Genomic DNA, 24,774 nt, shown 5'->3' with positions numbered 1-24,774 from the left:
GAATTAAGATGTTACTTTTGGAGGAGGAGAATGTCTGTTTCTTGTTATACTAATTTTAACTGGAAATACTTGTTAATTTGATACAGTCGTTGGTGCTTTTCGGAAAAACAAAATGCGATTTGTGTGATGAAAAACAATTTATCTAATGTTTGTGAATTACAAGTTGTTTGCTTGTCACATTCATTCAGATGAAGAAATTGCGAAATTAATTGAGATTACAGATGCAGAGGATTTCCCCTTCATATTTTTTTTATTTTACAGAGAAACCTGAATAACCAAACATTGTTACTATGAATCTGCATTTACAGCAGTTATGTACTTTGTGCTATCATCATTGATTGAACATTTACGATATTGCAGGGTGGAAACCAATGACATACCTGGAAAAATAGCTTGCGAATAACAAATGGGGCGGGGGGGGGTTGGGGGGAAGGAAAAGAAATAGAAATTATCTTTATTAAAGCATATTTAATGACAATCTGTCTTACTGTATATCATGATTATGGCTATGAATATGGGTGTTGTTACGGATTACAGTGCTGATGCTGAACTAATTTACTTGCTAGAGGTGGATTAGAGTAGATCCTAAGGTAAGAGCTAAGCTAGCGCCGCTGATAGAGCTAACACTGCTAGCATGCAGCTGTTTGTCTTCCTCGTATTATGTCAGGCATCACAGAAGTAATGTTTCCGTCAGGAGTGATCATTTTGTCAAATTTGAAGCCATACTAACAACAAATTCAGGTTAATTGAATTAAAAACCTCTCGACTAAAATGATTTGGTCTAATATCTTTGGGGGATGCCATTATGTGGTGCTTGCCCTTTAACCGACTGTAAGGTGTTTCTTCTATGAAGCTGGAGTTATTCAGTCACTAAGCAACAAAAGTTCAATTTCTGACCTTAACTAGCTTTCATGTTGAATCTTATTCTCTTTGCCCTTCTCTGTTGTCTTGAAATAAGCAGCAATTTCTATTTTTGGTGCACCAATAAATTAAACGCAGTACCGTAGCCCACTTTGAAGATCTGAACCGAGGAAGCTTAACGAGATGTCACATCTCCAATTTATTATTAAGGTTGACTGCTTACTGTGCTTCAGTTTCAGGTTTGTTAGTGAAAGGTGCAATCATACTAACTTATGTACATTCCTATTTAGCTGTGCTGTATCACAAATATCGGCACTCCTAGGAAGCATGGTTGAGCAATCATCATCCAGGACCAAGACTATCCATTTTATATTCAGAGATAAATTAGAAATAGTGTGCTAAATGAATGCAAGTAATGCTCACAACACTCGTGAGCTCTGACACACACCTTTGTTGTGTGATCCCTTGAGATCTTTGTCGAGGGATCGAATCGTTGTCTGTTTTGCACAGTAAAGGTGCGTTTTGGACCTCACGAGCACTGCGAGCTCTGCAAATTCATCATAGACCCCACTGCTCTGCACCACTACTAATTAGGATGTGCATAGGTCTTTGACATTTCAAGAATTAGTATGCTCTCAGAACTTCTCTCCCTCTCTGCCTTGCCAGTAGTACAAGGGATGTTTTATTTTAGGGGTGAAGTGGTTTTCTAACTACCTTCCCAGGTTGTGACTCACTCAGGTTACTGGCTTGTCAGTGGCTACATCTTTCAACTCAAGGAGAAGCATAATGAATCACATAGGCCTTACATGGCACTGAAAAAGTAATAATTTGGCTAGGCAACTCAGTCACCCTGCAGTCTAGAACAAAGGACTATTCTTTGTGTGCATATTTTTACTTGAAATATAAGGCCACTTTCTGTCTGGCGAAAAAAATGAGTATATTATCTGGCTGTAGATATCAGTGAGCACTCAACCAATCCCTATATGCTTAACTGGAAGACACTGAATTTAGGTTATGGATGGTATGGCGTTTTGATAATACACAGTCTGTGTGTCAGCGAATGGTAGTATGGGATTTTGGTCATAATGAGTCAGCGTGTCAGTGAATAGTAGTATGGGATTTTGGTCATAATGAGTCTGAGTGTCAGGGAATGGTGGTATGGGATTTTGATCATAGTGAGTCTGTGTGTCAGTGGTGTGGGATTTTGGTCATAGTGAGTCTGTGTGTCAGTGGGTTTGGGATTTTGGTCATAGCGAGTCAGTGTGTCAGTGAATAGTGGTATGGCTTTTTGATCATTGTACATGCTGATGCACGTTTGCCTCTCAGAGCTGCTTCCTCGCTGTCCCGGAGCTCGATGGCCCAGCTCTCCTCCGCTGGCTTCCCAGAGATCCTGGACCTCAGCGGCCAGGCGGCGGAGGTCCTGGACCCGGCCGAGCCGGTCAACTTCAACCCGCAGAGAGAGGAGGCTGATCCCCTGCAGTGCAACGAGCTGGTCCTGCAGTTCCTGGCCTTTTCCAGGTGAGCCGTGTCCCTGTTTCACCTTGCGTAGGAAACGCACACCTGTTCTCTCACTGCTCTGTATCCTCTGTAACCGGGGCACAGCGTGACGATATAAACAGAAAACGGGCATCATTCTGCTGATTTATATTCCTCTTTCCCAGTTACAAAGGAGGACTATAATGGCTTTTAGATTCATTTCCCCAAATACCCTAAAACTGATGATGCCCACTTCAAAAACATGCATATTCAGTATGTAAATTTATTTTTGAAATGCGGTCATACCGACCATCTATTCCAATATGTATTTCTTCAGACGTCTTCCCTTGTTTTGTCAAATGGGTCGGTAAGCTGTTTTCAGCCACTTTCGTTGAAATTCTCAACCTAATAAGCCCTCTAGCTCTAACCCAGTTATAGCTTGGTGGTGACACAGTCAGCCTGGTGGTGGCACAGAGCCTGGTGGTGGCACAGCCAGCTTGGTAGTGGCACAGTCAGTTTGGTATTGGCACAGTCAGCTTACTAGTGGCACAGTCAGTTTGGTAGTGTCGCAGAGCCTGGTGGTGGCACGGTCAGTTTGGTAGTGGCACAGTCACTTTGGTAGTGGCACAGTCAGCCTGGTAGTGACGCAGAGCCTGGGGTGGCACAGCCAGCTTGGTAGTGGCACAGTCAGTTTGGTATTGGCACAGTCAGCTTGCTAGTGGCACAGTCAGTTTGGTAGTGTCGCAGAGCCTGGTGGTGGCACGGTCAGTTTGGTAGTGGCGCAGTAAGCCCTAGAATCTTTTAAGAAGTTTTATGAATTACTTACAGGGCCTTACATGGTTTGGCGCCAAATTTTTAACTCCTTATTGTCCCCAGACGCCTCTCAGATCTGCCAGCCTTGGGCTTTTGGCTGTTCCACAGTCTAGATTAAAATCAAGAGGTGATCGCGCCTTTGCCGTAATGGCCCCTAGGCTCTGGAGCAGCCTTCCATACAATATTAGGTCTGCTGATACAGTCTTTGCTTTTAAAACTAGCCTAAAAACCTTTGTTTTTTTTTTGTTTTTGTTTTTTTACAAAACCGCCTTCTGTAATGACTGATAGCTATTTGCTTTTTCCTTTTTAATTTCCTTTTCTTAACTCTACGGATTTGGAACTTCCTTTTATTTTGTTTTATTATGTTTTTCTTCTACTGTGCTTAGCTCTTCTTTGTTTTACTCTTTGTGTTTTAATATAGCCTTTTATTACTTTATATTGTATATTGCTATTTTATTTGCTGATCGTTCTTCCCTTTTATGCTGCTTTTATTGTACCCCCTGCATTGTAATTTTATAACTTATTTTTTATCTGCTTTGGACTGCACTTTGTGCTCTGTGCTTGAAAGGTGCTATATAAATAATATGTTATTATTATTAGTATTATTATTATTGTTGTTGTTGTTGTTGTTGTTTTGTTGTTATTATTGGTGGTGGCACAGTCAACTTGGTAGTGGCACAGTCAGTTTGGTTGTGGCACAGTCAGTTTTGTAGTGGCACAGTCAGTCTGGCAGTGGCACAGTCAGTTTGGTAGTGGCACAGTCAGTTTGGTTGTGGCACAGTCAGTCTGGCAGTGGCACAGTCAGTTTGGTTGTGGCACAGTCAGTCTGGCAGTGGCACAGTCAGTTTGGTTGTGGCACAGTCAGTCTGGCAGTGGCACAGTCAGTTTGGTAGTGGCAACTACCTACTTATACTGTGCATCTCACAAAGATTGGCTCGTCTCAAGGTTCCTCATATACAAAATGATTTTATCAGGGCTAGCCTTTCACCAGACATGTAGTTCCATTGTTTCATTAAAAAGTAAAATGAGTTAAAATGGCATCGGTAAATAAAGAGTGTCATATTTATACATTTAGTTTTAACATTTCAAATCAGAAATATAATACACAAGCAGTCCACTTTGGTTTTTTAATCTTGTTGCTAGAGGAAAAACACATTGTGGTTTTGATTTTAGAAGCTTACAAGAGTGTATCATTATGCAAAACAAGTTGCAACCTTTTAACCTTTTTTCATAGAGCCTTATCTAATCTAGCCATATGGTTCTGTTAATTACTGTGCGCCTAGCCACTTGATAGTCAGATTTGTTAGATCATTGAAGTGCATACTCATGTACTTTTCTGAAAACGTACAGTCGGTAGATTTGTCTAATCATCCTATCGATCAAGTTGAGATCCTCTCATCAACGCTGCATAACTGAACAGTGCGTCTCTTGTTCCCGAATAACAGAAAGTGAAGTAGGTGCTGAACACTGTCCAAATTGCTGCAAATTGTTCTTTTTTCCCCTCCTCCTTTTTAGCTGGACATTGTGAAAGTTTCTCTGTGAACCTTCTCTCTGTGAAACTCCCCCTTCCTTGTGGTTCACAGCAAGAACTGGGCTTGTGGGGAGGAGAGGGTCTGATTGGGGGGTGGGGGGTTAAGTGCTGACACCGCACCCCCGCCACCCCCCCCCCCCCCGCCCCCGCCCTGCGCTCGTTAGCACATCAATTAGCCCCAGGCTGTGCAGCTCAGCCAGGCCCAAAACAGCAACCGCCATTCGTCCAGTAATGGAGTCCATCGTTCAGATCGACAGTATTTAATGACCTCAATTAATGCGGTTATGTTTCAATCACAGGCTTCTTGTGCCACGCCTTTCCTTGTTCTTAAACAGTTACAAAAGTCTCTGTGCTGTGGATTCGCTCCAAAGAATAATAAGAACATATCTGAAGCTTATTCATTTTATAGCTTCCTTAAGACATTTTGTGATTCAATTCTAACGTGATACTTCACCGGCATTCTGGAGCATTCTAATATAGCTGTTAACACTCCTTTGGTCCCATAATTCAGTTTACACCAATAATAGAACAGGTCAGGCTTGGACCGGTGTGTGCTGGATGTATTAATTCTACTACCCAGCATGCATTGCTGTCCTCTCCATATATACTTGTGCAGTTGCGATGGTTAAGCAGTTAACGCAGTGTTGTGGCACTTGTGGGTGTGTATTTTTGACAAACAGCGGAGCAGGATAGCACAGACTGCGCCCATTACTGCCACATTAAGCAGTCAGCACACAAAAGAAATTAATTGACTAATGAAGGAGACCTAAGCTTGGGAGAGGCAGACACACAGTGTGTATTCGCTTGTAATTATGGTGTAATTTTTTATTTTATTTTTTTGCTTCTCTCTGAGGCTCTGCAATTATCAATCTTGTCTATTTACCAAATGAATATTAATGAAATCTCTGCACCACAGAAGAAGAAGCCGTGCAGGAATATCACCGATTCGATTGACTCGAAGGGCAGAGCTCTGCTCTTATTGGAAAGTGCTTTAACTGGCAAGTTTGATGTGTTCATGCCCAACACGCGCAACCATTATCTTCACTCTAAATGCTTTTGTCTGTTTGTTTAATGGTAAGTGATTGATTTTTAATCTCCTCACAGGAGACAGATGACTAATTATTTCTTCCTAAACTTCCTCTTGTTTGTTTTAAGACGCTGACTCCAGCTTGCGTGCTGGAGGTGTCTGGGACATTATCGTTTAGGGCCCTCTAAGTCTCTTTGTCTTTATTTAATATCGTTCTGAAACCTGCTGTGTCATGCCCAATTGTTTTGTTCTTTGTCTGTGGGGACAAACTTTTTTCTGTTTGTTTTTTTAACTTGTACTTTTACTTTTAAAAAGACAATTCCTCCATATATACGGATGGCGGCTGTTTAGGTGTTTGTGTATATACACAGTTCATAATTTGCAAGAACAGTAACATTCCTGAAATCCCTCCTGTCTCAGAATAATGTGCTGTTATTGATTTTTCTCTGACTGGCTAGACACGATCAAATTGAATAAAGCAGCCATTGCAAGATGTTTGCTTTTCCGTTTTTGCAGGCACTGTTTCTTTGATTGGTTTTCATGAGTGTGCGTTTTTAATTCAGGAGTCCGCAAAAAAAATAAAAAAATAAATAAAAATAGAGAAAGTAATGTAATCACGGTTATAATCATAATCATAGTAATCATACTTAATTTTCTTTGAAGCAACGTATGGATTTACTTTATCCACAAATCCATTTCGGGTAGAATTTTTTAATTATATGATTACCCAAATGGTTCAATTTCATATCGCTATATTGCTATAGCACATAGTTAACGTAGCATTGCATTACATAAATATAGAGTGTGAAGGATTTCAGAACGCCGTCAAAGCATCTGAGACTACTTGGTTTGTTGTTTGTTATCAGTTTGTGGAACTGGGTTAAACTGCACCACAGAAGAAGAGACCAGAGCAATACCATCGTCATACTAATGTGCCCCATCCAACCAGGGCAGTTACTGGAGGAGTTAATACGCAGTACCTATTCACATGGAGTTTTTTATTATGAATTCGGCACCTATTCTATTGATGGAGTTTTCCTTCTGTTTTCCAGGATCCCACAGGAAGGCGTGAATGATGATTGGCCGAACTCTGTGCACTTCACCTTCCAGCTTTACCGCTTCCCCCCCGTGACCACCAGTCGGATGACGCTGCTCAGCGCGGACAAGCCGGAGAGGAAGTCCCGGGACAAGCGCCCCTGCGTCCTGGCGCTCGTCAACAAAGACGGGACTGTGGATTCCGGTAAGGGCCACAGGGTAGGCTGGGGCCCAGGCTGTGCTCACGCTGCTGAACCTGCATGTGTGGCGCTGAAAGCGTCAGCAGCTAGCATTTCTGCCCTCCGGTGCAGCGAACGCGGCTCATATCTCATTATAATCTTGGTTGCGCGCGCTCGCCTGCGCTAGCCGCTTCTTTAGCCGCCGCTGTGGCTCTTCGTTTCCAGCCGAGAAGAACCCTCCTGTAGGTACTCATTTGGACAGCTGTGCCTCGTCACCTGTACGGGGCTTGGAACCGCCCCCCCCCCCCCCCTTCCCTACCTCGAGCGTGTGTGTGTGTGCGTGTGTGAGATCCCCCCGCGGGGAGCTCTACCTGCCCAGGCCTCTTATCCCTGCCAGGCAAACTCAGTGTGTAGTTCAGCAGAGGTTTTCTGTCTGGGTACTCTCTGAAGGCCAGGCTTAAATCTGCCGAAAAGTGTGGCTGGGGGGGCGGGGGGGGGGGGGGGGGGGGGGGCTGGCTGGCTCAGTCAAGCTAAACCGACAGACACGCCGGCCCCTGCAGCTCAGGCCTGTCATTTCGCCGCACGTCACGACCAGACCAGACCCCCTCCTCTGTATGCCTGTTACTCAGCAGAAGCACCGTGCCCCCTCCCCACCCCCCCACCCCACCCCCCGACGCATTCTGTCACTCAGGTGGCCAGAACGACTTCCAGGTCAATGAGAGGCACGGCTGCCTTGTAGCAACAGCGTTGGCTGACTTGCAGCAGCAGCGACACGGGTTTCCCTTTCAGTCAGGCTGAAAAGTATACAGCGCTGCTAATAAAAGAAAGATGAGAAAAAAGTGCTTCTGTCACTGGAACACTGTAATTTTACCTTTCTGAGTTGCAGGTGATGTTATGTTGCATTTTTAACACTGAAAGTGTGTAAGAAAGTGCAGCACGTTTGCATGGAGATCGCTACGGCTTTGCCGGCTGTGATTTTCCAGCCTAACAGCTGAATTCAAAGAAGGTGCTACTGCACAAAAAACAAAATGAGTCCATTTTAAATCTCTTTCAGATATTCCCCATCTATTTTTCTCATAGAACCGCATCAGATAGATTTTTATTAAAGGATACATTAGTATTGATTCAGTCTTGTTGAACAGACTGGTATGTTGCAAGGTAGCTACGTGTTGCTGGAAGAAGAGAGAAGGAGAATCTAAGCCGCTGGGTTGGACTCCAGTTGAACTTGTTTTTGTTTGTTGCTTTGATCTCTTAGTATCTCTCCCCTCCGCCTCCCTCCCTACCTCCTCCCCTCCACTTCCCCCACCTCTCTCCCCACCTCCACCCCTTCAACGCCCCCTCCTCCCTCTTTACCTCCTCCCCCACCTCCCTCCATACCTACTCCCCCCCCTTCTCCCCCACCTCCCTCCCTGCCTTCTCCGCCACCTCCCTCCCTACCTCCTCCCCTCTGCTTGTATCCCACACAGGGACTCCTGGGCTGCAGCTGAAGTACCTGGTGGACCCCGGCTTTCTGAAACCCGGGGAGCAGCGCTGGTTCCTGCGCTACCTGGCCCTGCACACCCTGCAGATCGACGTGTGGGACAGCGACTCTCTCCTGCTGGTGGGCTCTGCAGCTGTGGAGCTCAAGGTAATGAAGACGACTCATCAAAAACCATCACCCCATCATCAAAAACCATCACTTTGCCTCCAAAAAGCATCACTTCACCATCCAAAACCATCACCCCATCATCAAAAGCCTTCACTTCACCTTAAATAAAAAACCGCCACTTTGCCATCTAAAACCATCACTTTGCCATGGAAAACCATTACTTAACCATGATAAAACCATCAGTTCACCATCAAAAATCATCACTTTATCATCAAAAACCATCAGTTCATCATCAAAAATCATCACTTTATCATCAAAAACCATCAGTTCACCATCAAAAACAGACCAGATCTTAAGAGGGTTCCAAGCGGTGCGCCTGTTCTCTCAGGCTGGTTTGAATGTGGCTGGTTTGAGTGTTTGCTTGTCGCTCACATTTGCACTATTTACTGAAAGTGTTCCTGACTGCAGACTTGGGAGCATCTCAGAAACTGCTTTTTTGTATAAGTGGAAATATTTACAAATGCACTCACCCAAACTTCTGCATGGCATTTCAAGTATTCTTACTTGAGAAACTTAATACTAACATTTGTGGTTTTTTCAAACACTTCCTTAAAATTCTTAAAATTTATTTTAATGGCAGTGCCAATCAATGTTGTGTTTTTTGTAGTTCTGCATGAAGGCGCTGTGTATTTGAGAGTATTTCCAAATGCACCCAAGAAAGTTTTAAATACTTCGAAATACTACGAAGTTTTCATGTATTGTATTTGAACTTTTCCAACTTTATTTTTTCAGTTTTAAAAGCCCATCATGGGTGTTAGAAACCAGTCTAGGTGAAAGACTATTTTAATGCAGTGCATGTGATAATTGCAATAGTATATAAAATGTTTTGGCCTGGAGAAATAAACTAAAGTCAGCTAAATTAACTTCTGCGACACATTCTTAGAAAGCAATTATTCAGTAAACACTGAAGGGTACCTGATTGGACTCTAATTACTTAGGGGAACTGGAGGACTTATTAATATTTTCAGTGTCCAGGACATTTCATGCCAGAACTAAACGACCACTTAATCTAAAATTGCCAAAATATGATTGGTGTCATTATCGGTATAACTATGTTAAGGGCCAAATCAGGTGGCGGTCAGGAAATTATCGGATGGTTAAATAAATAAATGAATGAATGAATAAGTAAGAAGCTTGGAAATTGTGGTTATGTTATTCTTTGGCCTTTGCCCATGTTCAACAGAAGAGAATTTTATTTCACCAAAAAAAAAAAAACGGTGGGCTGGGGGGGGAGAGGGCCTATATAACCTTTTAACCTGGGTGGGTAGATGTATACACCAACAGCAGTTCAGATGGAGGTTATGCCACTGGGAAAAAAAAAAGAACTGCATTATGTAGGAACTGTAAAAAAACATCCTCTGCTGTCATTCATACGCATTAAGGGCAGAGGGTGAGATGGAGATGGAGGACCTGGGCCCCTTTTTTTTCCCGCCGCCCTTGCCGAAGTGGCGTGCGTGTGTGCGCGTGCGCGCTGACCGCTGTCCTCGCTCTCTCTCTCCGCTCTCTCTTTTCCCCCAGCACCTGCTGCGTCAGGGCAGGCCCGCGGTGCAGCTGGCGCAGGAGCTGGAGGTCATCACCACCGAGTACCTCCAGGACGCCCCGCCGGCGCGCGGCGCCGTGGCGACTGTCAGCGCCTTCACCGCGGTCAGGGGGAGGCTCCACCTGCGCCTGGGTAACATCGGTGAGTGAGCCGCCGCCGCTGCCGCCGCGGCCCTGTAGGCCGTACGGCCATTTTGGAAGTTTAGCGAGGTCGTTTTTTTTTTTTTTTTTAAGGCGTCGTCAAGGAAGCACGCCGAGCGGGGTGCTGAAGTAGGGGGCGGCACATGCAGGCGGTAAACCGCAGTCATTCGAGGAAGCCAAATTATTTGTGGTGGGGTTTTTCATGCTTTGTCTTATTTATTTATTTTTTTTTTAAAAAGAGATAGCTTTTTATACATTCTAATCAAGGGCTGTTTTTCCATTAGTGAAGTTCTCTGTGTCGCTCCGTCTTATTGCCGGAGACGGCGGGAATCAATTATCTATTTGAAACGCCATCCATCAGCTTTCTCCACGGCCATTTCACTGTTCCTTTTCATCATGGATTAATTCATCTCTCCTCTTGTTTTCCCCCCTTTCGCTATAATGTTAAGTCATCAGAAGAAGGGCTTGAATTTGCCAAGGCAGATGTAGCTTTGTGACATGGCGCTGCTCTTGGCTAGCTTGGGCCTCTCCTTGCTAGGGCGTTTGAAAGGAAACGCATAACAGGGATTGCCAACTGGAAATGTTGCTTTGAAGAGATAGATCCGAAATTTAATGCAAGTTTTTTTTTGAACATTTAAATACAGGTGTTTAATAAGCTCTGTGTTATGTTTAAAAGGATGCCAGATACACCAGTATCAAAGCTCCACACTGTATAAAGCCAACTAAATAATGTAGCCTTTTTTTTTATTATACCTGCCAGAGTATCTGTTCTCTTTTTGTTCTCCTTGAGTGTTAATGGGAGCTGAGTCTTTGGGTATCTGGCTTGTTTTCCTTTTCTCAAAACTTTATTTCAGAACGGAATAATTGTCCGTGGCTGAAAATTAGTTGCGGTTGACTGTTGAAGCAGAGGAGCTGTGCCCTGTGAGAATTATTATTAAATTTGCCGGCACACTGAATGCTGAGGGTAATTAGAGAAAGCCCATTAAGAAAGCTTTAATCAGAAGGTAATGAATTTTTATTGTTGATGCATTCACACAATGCGTTAATTTGGGTTTCCCCTTGAAATCATTTCACTGTACAAACAGTGCCTGGTGGTAAATGTACATTTGCCTTTGAGTACCTCTCTGCTGAACGCACAAACACGTGTGGTTTTGCGAGCCTTTTTTTTTTTTGCGTGTGTGCACGAGCGTTCTTGGTGGGCCTCGTTTGGAGGGATTTTGGACGAGGAGGACCGGGCGCTAGGCGCAGCTATTTCGGTCTCCGGCGTTTCGTGACTGGAGCCGTGGAGCTGATGGGGGAAGTGTTTCTGCGATACCGTGGCGTGTTTTCATCCCGCACGCCCCCGCGCGCGCATCCTATCGACGTAAACATTCGTTTGGACGGCGGCGCGCTGCGGATTCATTCTCATTCCGCTCCGCAATTACGCGTCGCGCTGCTGCAATTTGAGCGAGCGCCGCCGGCGCCTCTCTCCGGGATAAACCGATATCAGACTGAAGAAAAATGGGGGGAAACGCGACGTTTTACGGTACGTTTCAAGCGTTTAAGGCAGGCACCGAGAGAGCTCGTCCTGTAGTCTCCATACAGATCCGGGCCCTCCTCTCGATACTGACCCAAGGCACCCTGTAACACTTAACGCTGCGGTTATAAATCAGAATACCTGGCTTATTGGATAGTCGATATGAATAAATGTTAGCGCTTTGACTGTGTTAGAGGGCAGCCGGCGTGACCAGATTGGGGAATCTGTACAAAGCGGTGCACTCAGCACTGCTCGCGCTGGCGTATACATAACAGCGTTAAACAATGACAATTAGAAGTGAAATTCGATATGCAACGCCGGCGTTCGGGTGATGTGCATAACAATGACTGCTCACCGTCTCAGGAAGGGGATTGTTGGAAAGTCAAGAAATTATGGGACCGCACTCATTTTTAAAATACAAGTACTGTTACTTATACAAACCTCGTTTTCTGGAGAGAAAAAAAGCCGCCAATAAATAAACAAATGAAAAAGAGATGAATCCATAATACTTGTCGATATATATGAGTCCGATCGCTCATGCCGCCCTCCTGCCGATGGCACCTTGCTTTGTTCACATTAGATTTCTTGCAGATGCGGGACTATTGGACATGGCCGATACATTCTTGCTGTGTGGAGTTCTGCTGAGTTTCAATGTCCGTAGACAGTACTACTGCGGCCATCTTCACCGTGATGCACTACGTAGAGAATAGGGGGGTTTCCCTGCGTGACTAATTGCAGTTAATTGCAGTTGCAGTGTGAAGTAGAAAATGTCCTGAAAATAGAAACTCGAAGCAGAGGAGTAAATTGAAATAATTTTTTCCTTTGTTCCGAATTAAAATGAAGTCCATCACTCGGTACCAATGGAGGGAAAAGAACTGAATGTTATCTAGTGGCTGGCTCATTATTGAGGCCTTTTAGCATGCAAGCAGCCATTTAAACTTTTTGCAACTTATAATGAATCAGATGATGGAGTGAACTGAATGTCTTCTTCAAAGCAAAAAGAAACAAAAGGCTTCAATATGGTTGATTAAAATATATATTGTGGTAAGCTAAAGCATGATTTATCAAATTAACTGATTTGGGGAAAATTTTTAATGGTTACCCTGTTTGTATCCACTGTTTTTTACTGTGTCCCCAATTTCCTTGTCCGAGCACTGTAACATCCTCTTGTTGATTCATGGGTGTGTAGGCGAGGATGGTTCCTGAGAATTGCTTGCAGTGCTTTCCAATATTAAGCATTAATATCTGCACTGTAATCTCAACTGTTGCTCAGTGACTTTAATGCCAACGAGGGCTTTCATTGGACATGAAAAATGTGTTATATTAATAATTCTACATTGTAACTATTTCTTTCTTTGTAAAGGAAAATATCTTACTATAAAAGCAGAACTTGACAAAATCTGCACATACTTGCAAACCAATTCAAGGACTTGGAGTGTTTCATTTTAGTTGTACAACAGCAAAAATTAGTGACACACTCTTAAAAACAAACCAACTAATTTTGAATCCTAACAGCTGATATCAGACAAGGAAATAAGGTAAAATAACGTTTCGGATTAAAAAAGTATTATAAAGAGAAAAAAAAACAAAAAAAAAAAGCACAGTCACCCAAGTCACCACCTTAACACCTGGCATAGCAGCATGGGCACAGGGGATCACATGCATCCGCCCGGACGCATTCGGAGGGGCGCATGCGTAGGGTAATGCATCTGCCTAAAAAGGCGAGAGAGTAAAGATTAGGGCCATTATACTTTTATCTCCCCTGCCTTCTGCAGGCTTATCTGCGGGAGCCAGATAAGGCCAGGGTTGGAGAGCAGGATGAGAGCTAGGACTCTCATCCAAGGCTGTCACACACAGGAAATATTTTCAATCAAATTTGCTCAACAAATAATGGTGGCGAGAACTCATATCTTGTTCCCTGCCATGTCAATGGGAAGAAATAATAACAAAAAAGGTTATTGAATAACGTTGCCATACACAGAATGGTTTACTGTAGATTTTGTATGGATTTATTTTTTTTATTTCTTAAAGAGGTTAGATTACACAAGAAGTCTGGTGCGGCCTGAGCTTTTCGAAACAAAAGACAAAAGAAACGATCTCATGTTTAGAAACGGCTGGAACATGAATTTGTTTTATTTGCGTGGAAGCCAGTCATGGGAGAAATCAAGTAATGCGGTACAACATTACAGTCGGTCACAATCTCATTTATTGTTTTGCTCTGAGCAGTGTGTCATGGTTGTTGCTGAGCTGGTGGAGTGATGGGGTCATTATAATGTCACGCACGCTGTGAACCAGTCAATAAATCTGATAGAGTGTGGTTTCAATTAGTCTTCCTCAGAGAGAAGTCTTTCACAGACCTGGCAAAGCCACTCTATGCAGCCATTCTGCCTTTCACCAGGGTAGGTTCTGCTTTTCACTACAGGGTAGGTTCTGCTGGAGAAGGGCTCCATATTAATTATTATTTTAAAGTTTTTAATCAAGATTTTATTTAACCCATAGATGTATGTGTGTATGTATGTATGTAATGTATCTTATGTATGTATTCTAATGTATGCATGCATGCATGTATGTAACGTATCTTATGTATGTATGTATGTATGTATGTATGTATCTTTTTAAACAGGAGTAGCACAATTCAAGGCAAATTATCTACAACTAAACGTTGTAGTTATTCATTATTTTGCATTGACTCACATTGAAACACATTCCTGGAGTCCTTGGCTCATAATTTCACATTTGTCCTGCCTAGGTCATAGGTACAGCTCAGGTACCTGCAGGGTTCAGTTGGGGTTCGTCAGGTTGCCGAAAGGTACATATTGAAAGAATATTTCCTTCTAATCCAACTCACATTATAATTATTAGCCTGTGTGAAGGGTAGGAGGAATACGATTGGATAAGATTGAACACCCCTGCCCTTGGGCTTCCTGAAGGTTTCTGTCACCTGTGTCTGTTCTGCCACAAAGGCCTTCTGGCTGCCAGATGATATTGGAGAATGTCTGGCTGTAGAAGAGGTTATAGTAGAACTCCGATCCAACAGCTAATCATAATACGTGCAACGCATATTTGTTTTAGTTTTTTTTGTCAGAGGGTTTTTATACATACTGGCTCCTGAATTGCTGTTTCTCATTGAGTCAGGCTTTTTAAAAATGCATTTTATTTTGATTTGATCTATTTAGCGGGTCAAGCCCCTCTTTTGATTTCTGTCATGCCAGTTCTGTTAGTGGCTCTCCAAAGCTCGGCCGGGCGCTCATTGGCAGATAGTGTTGACAGAGAAAAGGTCCTTTTATCAGTGTTTCTCAATGCACCGGTTGGCACGGCGACATGACAGCCCCTTGTATTTCCGTCCGCTGGATCGGGTCCCTCTCTTTGTATGTCTACCCTTATGCAAAGTGCGTGCAATCACCTGCGCAGACAGCAGATAAATCTTGTTTTATATCCTGCTGTCTGGCGATATCAAGGAATTAGATTGCTTTTCTCTCTGTACAGTGCGTCCTTTAGGCCATGACGAGGCAAAATGCAATGCGGACGCCTGCCCTTCTGTGACAGCGATAACCCTGAAAGTAGCGTCTTGCGAACGGGGTGCCGACTCATGACACAGCGGTTCCGTCTTATTTAGTCGCTGGTGGCGCGGGACATATTTGTAAGCCCCTGGCTCGTTTTAAGTTGTGTTCCCGTACTAAAAAAAAAATATTACAGTCAATCTGGAAGAAGGGAGGACCTCATGGCTACAGTTTACAGCACCGTGTGAGATGGCGTGGGTTACGAGGATGGTACAGTATACTGTAAAGCGCTTCAAACATAAAACACCGACACCACTGGCTGGAAACCCTGCCTGCTCCCCAGTCACACCGATGACTGATTCGCCAACAGGATGGCGGGAAAAAAAAAAGTGTGAAATATTAAACGGGAATGCTTCGGCTGCAAATGCATCACGGCTGCACAATCTGTGAGGGGAAGAGTCTGCTCAGAGTCGTCTCGCCAGCTTTCGTTTTCACGACCTGCGGAAGTTACACATGGAATGCCGGTTCCTGGCAGGAAATACAATTCTGCATTTAGTGAAATGATTTGCAGCGCAAAGCACCACGCCTACAAATGCGCTTACCGGCTCGCTGTGAGATGAACAAGCTGAGCGTACCAGTGATATGATTCTAAAGCCAGATAGCAAAAGCGGTGGCAGCCAGCTCGCTGAAAGCAGGGTTCCCTCTGTTAATGTTAATTGAACAACAGTTGTGTTATTGGCCTATTTGTACTGTATTGCAGGCAAGGGCAGAAACTTCCAAGCAAGGCTGCTGTAGCTTTTAACAGTCAATAACATTCACAATACCAAGAGTCATTCTCGAAAAGTAGAGTCTGTTGCAACAATTAAGTGTGTAAAGTATTAAATGAATTTAAAAAGCTTCTGCCATACAGATGTACAATCTTTCAGGATAAAGTTTCCATCTTTTTTTTTTTTTTACAGGAAAGAACTTAGATGACAGTGACTCAGTTCTTGTTGTCAGCTATCAGTACAAATAAAAATTGGTAGATGTTTTTCAGATCATAGTCACAAGGTGGAATATAGCTAGAGGTGAGACTTGGTGAGAACAGTCAGTACTGCAGTGCAGACTTTTTTTTATTGCATTGGAGGATTGATCCTCATGCAAAGCAGGCATCTGGGTGACTACAGGAGTCGCTCTTGCATGATGGCAGAATCTTGCCTGCTGGAACCGTCTTTGCCTGGGCAAAGCTGTGGCCAGTTAGCCCATTCTCAGTCGCATGGTCTGGCTTGTTTGTAATTACATTACAAATTGTGAAAGCTTCCAGGTTTTTGAAGTGTTTGGAGGCTGCCGTAGATTGATTTAGGGGATGGGTGCCTGATGGTAGGTGGCAACAAAGCAGTCCATTCAGACTACAGAGTTGAATCACTCTGAAGCTGTTGATGTGTGGGCCAGCCAAGAGGGTGTTTGGTGTGACAGTCAGCAGGAGAGGTTTGGTGAGAGCACAGCAGGGGGGGGGTTTGTGTAACAGCCTACAGGAGGGGGGGTTTGGCGTAATGGCAGGAGCAGGGGCTTTGGTGTGAGGTCCAGCAGGAGGGGGTTTTGTGTAACAGCCTAAAGGAGGGGGGGGGTTGGCGTAATGGCAGGAGCAGGGGCTTTGGTGTGAGGTCCAGCAGGAGGGGGTTTTGTGTAACAGCCTACAGGAGGGGGGGTTTGGCGTAATGGCAGGAGCAGGGGCTTTGGTGTGAGGTCCAGCAGGAGGGGGTTTTGTGTGAGAGTCAGTGGGAGAGGGTTTGGTATGAGAGCCCTCCTGGAGAGAACTGCATGGGTTCAGGTCAAACTACTGAAAAGCTCTGACCCTGAGCCCGATGGAGGAGATGGTGAGAAACGGGTGAATTCTCCTCTCTTTCCCATGCGGAGCATCAGGCCCATGGCTGCAGTGACATGTTAGCGAGCGCAGGTGGAACTGCAGCTGTTGCCAGTGTGGGGAGGAGGTCCGGGTGCTCGGGGTGATCTGGCCCTCGGCTGCTGGTGTTTTGGCCGCCACCACCGGTCATGTTGTCAGCTTCTGCTGATTGGGTGTTCATTCAAGAACTGATGCATGCAAGACACCCAGGTTCTGTGAGAAGCCTTTTCTGAGGTAGGGGAAAAAAGGTTTGTGTGATCTCAATAAAGTTAGAAATACTGGTGCTACTAGTATTACAGATGTGACAGTTTGAACATCTTATTTTATTTATTCGTTATGAAAGGTGTCTGGAGAACTGACAAAAAAAACTGTACCACACTGTCCTCAGAGGACTTGAAATATTATCAAAAAATTACATCTCTTCAAACATTTTAGCATTTTTATTACCAGCATAAGCATATCCGTGGTTCCACAAACTTTCACTACTTGGGCATTTTGCGTATTTTGTATGCGTGTATTGTAAACAGGCAAATTGAATTTATGTCATTAATTTGTTCCAGAAACACTCTCCAGGCTGCCATTTGATTGTTTTGCTTCATTTATGGGGAGCCGCTATCTGCTGATTGCCAAAGCAATGGGACGCCAGAGCAACGGGACCCCGAGCACCTCATCATTATGACTGAAACCGCTCGTCTTTTCTGACTGTGGTCACGCGGGGGGGGTGGGGGGCACTTTCGGTTTCTTCCAGGACGCCTGGCCGATGTGAACCTGAAGAAGTCCGCGACGCTTCCCCCGGCCCGCTCGCATGTGATCGTGGCGCGCGACGGCACCGGCGGCTTTGGCGGCTTCGGCGGCTTCGGCGGCGGCGGCATTAGCGCCAAGAGCGTGGCGAGCCTGAACGGTGAGCACTTCCAGGGCCACAACGGCTCCCCCCTGTTCACACGCTCACGCACTCGACACGAGAGGGTGGAAGAGCTTGCGTTAAAATGTCAATGCGTCTGATCGTTTTTTTTTTTTTTTCAGGTTTTAAACCGGCATGAGAGGTTCTGTGCTTACAGTGTTCTGTGTATTATTGAGTCGCTAGCTGAACGCTCACATACCTCCGTTCACACACTATGGCGGTGAATGGTTCTTAAACGGGCATAAAGGATGAATCATCCCAACTCTAGTAGTACTCACTGGTCAGGCTGTCTGTCATTCTCAAAACGATTCTTAATACTTCCCTCTTCGGGCTCTTTCACACGTTACAAGCGATCCCGCTAACAATTCTGTCACTGCTTTTTAAAGTGTCAATTCGGCCTGGGACCATGGCTAGGCTATCACACTTCCTGGAAGTAGCACACCACAATCTCCCCCATGCCTTTGATTGGCAGAGAACAGATGAATCTTTGATAAGGAGAGACAGAGGTACAAAAAAGAAAAAAAAAATCATGCAGTCAGTTATCTCCTGAGTGGGAGAAAAGCCTCTTGTGTAGGGTTTAAGGTAACGTGAAGCACTGCATACCGTTTTCCTTTGATCCCTAATTTACTTTATCTGCCTCTTATTTGAGGTGAGTTTTATACATATTGTTCGTGCTGCTGTATCAGGTTGGGCTCTGTCTATGCGTTGGCCTTGGCTGCTGGCATACGCAGTGCCGTCCCCAGAGGTTATAGGATAAACTGCCATATAAAAAATTTAAACGATAGTAAGGAAGGACAATAAAAAGCACAAAGCCTATCTAAGCCTGAATTCAATCAACATTTGTCCTTTGATTCACAATGAAATGGGAGACTTTTTTTTTCTTTGCTGGTCGTTTTAAAAAGGCTGGCGATGAAGAAAATGTGTGAAAAGTGTAGAATTTTTTTATACTGAGATAAGTGAACACGTTCATTGTTAAGTTCAGCCCGAGTGCTAATTTGTATACGTTATCTTTTTTTTAAACGGTTTGTAAATTGCTGCCTAAGAATCTAGTGAGGAACATGGTGCCTGGTGGTTCACAGTGTGGCCGTACAGACAGGGAGTCCCCGTGCTGTGTTTGCCTGAGTGTTTTCACGCCGTCCCCGAGGCAGACACAGCCGTGGGGATCCGTTATCTCATTTGATAAAGGAAGTTATTATTATCTGCCGGCGTGATAAAGAGCAAGGCTCGGCGCAGACAGCTGCGCTCAACGACTTGCGTCGCCGGCCGCTTCCCGCCACGTCGCGTGACTGGCCCTGAGGTCGTGACCCCCTGTCCCAAGGTCGTGACCCCCTGTCCCAAGGTCGTGACCCCCTGTCCCAAGGTCGTGACCCCCTGTCCCAAGGTCGTGACCCCTGTCTACCCCTCCACGCAGCCAGGAACACGTGCCGCGCCCGGCGGCTGGCGGAGACGGACGGCGAGCTGGCCTCGCTGCTGCACGGCCGGGCGAGGGAGGCGGGCGTGGCCGCGGGGCGCCCCCTGCAGGAGACGGAGGAGACCCGCCGCCGCAAGCTGGAGAGGATGGCGGCCGCGCGGCGGTACGAGGAGCAGGGCGGCGTCGGCGCTCCGGCCAAGCTCGGCGTCACGGTAACGGCCACCAAAATCTTTCAGAGCTTACCGCGGTCCAGCTGGCCGGGTTTAGCCAAAGCTGCCACAAAGCCCATTGTGGGATGGCCTCACCTCCCCCGCGCTTGTGTGGGTTCTGCCTGTTATGGATTAGGCGGCGCCTATCTTCACCAAGAGTGTGCAGATTATTGAACCGCTACCAGAAAGAGCCCACAGACCAGCCTGGAGGGATGCTGTCCCTTTCTGAAACTGCTAACACAAAGGGCTGTCGCTTTCCTCTTGAGTATGAACAGATTTTTAGTAATTAGGTAATGTTTTGTGAAGTTCATATTGAATTTATTTCAAGGCTGTTACAGTCCAGGTAATAATTTTAAGTCACGTTGATTTCTGCAAGCAAAACCCGTCACCTCTGCCAGATTGAGTCACCTTTTCTTTTTTTAGTCCTTTTAATCCTGCATAATTCAATGTTGATAGGTTCTCTGAATGAAAGGGCTTTACTGTATAAGGGGAATGCGTTACGTGTGTGACAGCGGCAAGGGACGCGGGATGTTGAGCGCGCGTGATGTGGTGGGAGGGGGGGTGTTGGGGTGTTGGGGGGAAGCGGGGTGTTGAGCACTCGTGATGTGGTGGGAGGGGGGGTGTTGGGGTGTTGGGGGACGCGGGATGTTGAGCGTGCATGATGTGGTGGGAGGGGGGGTGTTGGGGAGTTGGGGGGAAGCGGGGTGTTGAGCACTCGTGACGCGGCGTGTCCTGCGGTCCCTCCCTCCCACAGAGCCGTCGGGAGGAGCGCGTCCAGCACCTGCGGGACCTGCAGCTGATCGAGGCGTACCGCGAGCGGAGCAAGGCCGACAACATCACCAGCATGCTGGCCCGAGCCATCACCACCCAGCACACGCTCTACGCCACACTGGGCACCGCCGAGTTCTTCGAGTTCGTCCTGAAGAACCCCTTCAACGTGCCGCAGACCGTCACCGTCGAGAGCGAGGACCCGGAGCTCAGGTACGGCGGCTGTCCCGGGGCCGGAGAGAGCGAACGCACCGAGAAATCTCTCTGATCTCACACCTCAAAGGGTTAACTAATGCTTCATTTACAGTGGAGCCTTCATAAACAAACATACGCGAGAAGCATTAGAGAAATAATATCCGGCTGTCAGTTTGAATGATGGGTGAGATGGTGTGTCCCCCCCCCCCTTAATGAACTTGGCTTAACCCTTTAAGCTGTGAGGTCACACATACAGTACGTGATTAGAATGTTATTAACTGAACGTTTGGATGCTGATACAGCAATCACTACTGCCAATTTGAAAGCAATAGAGTTCTAGAACACTGACTTGGAATTTTGAAAAAAACATTCCAAAGAACCTGCTCTTCAGAGGGTTAAGAGAAGAGTAGCTACATAGAGCCATTCAGCACCCTGTCTTGCTGCTGTGCTGTCTCCTCTCTCTCCCCTCTGCTTCGCTCCTAGGATTTTATATAGCTGCTTTTACCTTGCTTAATGATCCAATTTCCCCCAACAAGGACACGCATCAATCCTGGCGGTTCTGGTTCTGTGTTTTATTGGCTGGTCCGCTTCCTATTTATGCATAGGCGAGAATTCTGAAATTAAGATTGCACAAGCCTAGTCACAGGATCACTGTGTCCTTGTGAAGAAGATCCATACTTGTCACTTTGGACTACTATGATCCTGTTGTTTCTGGGTTTCTGGTCTCAGAATTCATGTACATGAATTTACTGAAGCATTTATTTGAACATGTAATATAGGTTTTTTCAACAAGCTTTCATTGTTTGACAAGTGCTTTTATTTTTTTTTTTTGAGTGATGAAGTAGAACAGACATTTTTCTGCAGCAACAGGCAAGGCTGTCAGTATTTGTGCATAGTTAATATGCGGCCCGTACCTTGTTATCAAATCGTTCTGTCTTACAGATAAGTGTGGGTTTTGGATTTGGAGGAAAAGGCCAACAATATGTTGTGCGGTATGTCAAATATAAATCGGCATCAGTCACTCTTCACAGTGAACTAACTGTTTATAGAGTAGGGTTGTGTGATGATATTAAAGGTGCTCAGTACACATACATCTGTACATGTACCTCTGCTTAATATTCCAGATTCAGAGTCATGCCTTGGGTTAGACCATCCATCAAGTAAATAATAACCTCTGCCTGTTGCTGCTGTTAGGAATATGTAAAGCAGGGAGGGAACATAATTAATCATATATTACAGTTCAGACAGTTTAAGTGTCTAATAGCTGCTAGCTGGTCTTTATTATCGACCCATCTATTGGTGGCGAGGCAGTGGAACACAATGAGAAAAAGGGCTAATTGGGAGATAACTTGCGTCTTAAGTGGGACTAATATAATTTTTTTCAGTTATTGACAGCGTGAGACTCATTAATAAGGCGCGTGCGTACGTCCGGTCGTTTGTTCTCGTTTCTCTGCACGCTGTAACCGGTGTTAGGTCACCCGGGCCGGCCCCCGGAGTTGTGTCTTACTGTATTTATTACTGGGGGGGGGGGATGCGTGACTGTGGACCGAGGAAGGTCAGAGAGAGGGGATTGAATTAAGCGTCCCGGTAAAGGAAGAGCTTCACCACATTTACGTGGGTGAAGATATTACGGCAAACACCCCCTCCCCCCCCAACCCCTTCCCACCCCCCCCACACACACACCTATTGCTGGCAGTAGTAGGTTGTTGTACATTATGCATTCTGCTCAGGCCTCCGGCCCGGTATAGATTTGCATAGCTCATTTTGATAAACAGCGTCCTGAGTGCGGGCTGGACGAATCACGTCGGCATTAGCGCAGGCAGGAGATAAAGCGGCCCCGCCTCCCCGTCCGCGGCCTCCGCGGGCTGAGCCGGAGATCAGAGGGAGCGCGGCGGCTAGATTTGTAGCGGGTTCGGGAACAAAGCTCCCCAGGCTTTCGGTTTTTTACAATAATATTCCCCCCCACCAACGGAAAATAATCTCTCCGCTCGCGCGTCCTCTGATGAGTTCGCTAGAGGAAAAATAAAATAAAATATTAGGGGGGGGGTGCCGCTCGCCTTCATTCCCATGACATCAGTGGGGTGTGCCATGCGTAGAAGTGTAAATATTCCACGTCTGTTCATTTTTATAGTTCGACCCATCGGGACCCCTGCTGTTTTTTAAAGGTGGGGTACGGCTTAATGAGCACTTTGATCTATTGTTAGCCTGTATGGAAGGATGTGTGAGAAATATCACTGTCGCTCCCTGACACTTTTACTCGCCCTCGTTTAGCTGACAACTTTAACTGAACATGTTTCATTTAAAAATAAAAAAAAAGTTTTAGATTCTTTTTTTTGTAAATTCTGGAAACCCGATCGTGAGGGTAACGTTATGATCTACTCAGCAGCCTCGCTTCTAGTGCTTTCAAAGAACAAATGCGTCTGTCAGTGTGCCAAACATTGCATTAAAAGTGTTGCGCTGTACTGTATTGAATGGGTGCCATTTTATGGTTTCAAAGGGATGTAATTGGAGCAAAATGCATATACTGTTAAAAAATAAATAAATAAAATAATAAATAAAAACTAATATGTATGTATATATGTATGTGTATATATATACACACACAGAGACACTATAAAGGCAGGTTATTGTTATTATTCATGAAGTGATTATATCTGCAGGAGATACTGTGTGCACAGTGCGCTGGGCGTAGAGGAAGCCCGGAGAGGAGAGCTGAAACGCTCCCGCTGTGAGGAGAGCGGAGAGCTCCCAGAGATGGAAAACCCCCCCGAGGGACTCCAGCTCAGAGGCAGGGCCCATCCCCCCGGCACCCAGGCTGCCTGCCCTGGGTCCAAACCCTGCCCCGTCTCCCGCCGGCTGGTCCCCCGCCAGCTCATAGCCGCCACGCGGAGAGAGAGATAGAGGCCGTCGTCCTCGACCCGTTTCCATGGGACCCCCGTTAGCGGCCGCTAGCCTTCGCGGGGCTGCGCTCGAGCGCAGCCGGAACTTCGGAGCTTTCTGCTAAGCGGCGGCTTTGGGTGACGGCAGCGGAACAGGGGGGAAGAAATTAGAGAAACGAGGTGCGGTTTGACCAGGGGGGGAAAAAAAAGCGTCCAGATTGACGCTGTATGAGGGGGGAATATCAACGAAGGCACAACCGTCTGTCTCCTCGGCGACTGATAAACCGTGGCGGCGTGCGGTCTTTTGGCGAGCGACGCCGCTCTGACGCACCGACGCGCCGAACAGACGGCTGGCTGTGGCGCGGCTGGCGTGTCACACGGGCACCTGCGGTGCCACAGCGAGGGTAGCCCGGAGCTCACTCTCTCCGTCTTAGCCCCAGAGCGCACAGCCAAGTTCTACCCGGCAACGCCGTGGCTGTTAAAACTCATCGAGTTCAATTTCGGACACAAACTAACGAACCGTAGATAAGAATCGGCAAACAAAATCTGCCTGTTGTTTGTGCGCTTAAATGATCGGGGATGCGTTTTTTTGCAGATCGGCGTACGGTGGGATCTGCAGTTGTAATTCCACCAAGAGCAGAAGACCTGTGGTAATGGATTTCTGGCTCGCTACGAGGGTTAGATAACAGGAATTTGAAAAGGTCATTAAAACAGCTCCAGGAGAAATATCCAGAAAAATGGATGTGCTTCTTCCATGCTAAAGTAAATGGAGGGCTTTTCCATACTGTTACTGTGGCTGCTGTATATTGAAGCAGTATATTGAAAATGAGCTGGAGATTGGGAGAGAGTGCGTAAAAGCCTTCGCTGTTTGCCGGAGGGTTTGTTTCAGCGCGGATGTATACAGTATGTGCCATCATTGTCTTTCGTGCACATAAATCATTGAAATGGTATTCCAGGCATCATTCGTTGATGTTAAATGCGAGGGGATCATTGCTGGAAGACTTTAATAAACACACATTTCACCTGTGGCTGTTGCCACACGTGCTTGTGTGTGGGCTGGGATGGCTGTTGGGAAAGGGGCAGGAGAGAGCAATATAGCAAACGCAGTGCTTTTTCACCCGGGTAATTCATTGCTGGTTTTATACGCGCGCGCTTCTTGCCTGGGGGAGACAAAAGACCTGAATTATTTCTCTCTGCGAGTATTACGTTCTGTCTCGTGAGCAAGCGCGCGCTAAAGGATTTTCACTGTCGAGAGCGGAAAAC

The 24,774-nt window shown here is 45.8% G+C and overlaps 1 protein-coding gene across 1 annotated transcript in view; it reads left to right on the top strand.

The window, feature by feature from the left end:
- The window catches only part of nphp4 (nephronophthisis 4), a 154,343-nt gene that overhangs the window by 120,639 nt on the left and 8,930 nt on the right, over positions 1 to 24,774 (top strand). Inside the window, exons 15-21 of the mRNA XM_035381236.1 lie at positions 2,188 to 2,379; positions 6,761 to 6,948; positions 8,389 to 8,549; positions 10,089 to 10,251; positions 17,897 to 18,049; positions 19,461 to 19,672; positions 20,424 to 20,650. Of these exons, the coding sequence (XP_035237127.1) occupies positions 2,188 to 2,379; positions 6,761 to 6,948; positions 8,389 to 8,549; positions 10,089 to 10,251; positions 17,897 to 18,049; positions 19,461 to 19,672; positions 20,424 to 20,650 (1,296 nt within the window). The remainder of the gene's footprint in view (positions 1 to 2,187; positions 2,380 to 6,760; positions 6,949 to 8,388; positions 8,550 to 10,088; positions 10,252 to 17,896; positions 18,050 to 19,460; positions 19,673 to 20,423; positions 20,651 to 24,774) is intronic.

Source organism: Anguilla anguilla, chromosome 11 (genome assembly GCF_013347855.1).
Source record: "Anguilla anguilla isolate fAngAng1 chromosome 11, fAngAng1.pri, whole genome shotgun sequence".
NCBI classification, from domain to species: domain Eukaryota; kingdom Metazoa; phylum Chordata; class Actinopteri; order Anguilliformes; family Anguillidae; genus Anguilla; species Anguilla anguilla.
Note: the sequence above shows the minus strand (reverse complement) of the source record. Positions and strands in the feature narration are given on the sequence as shown.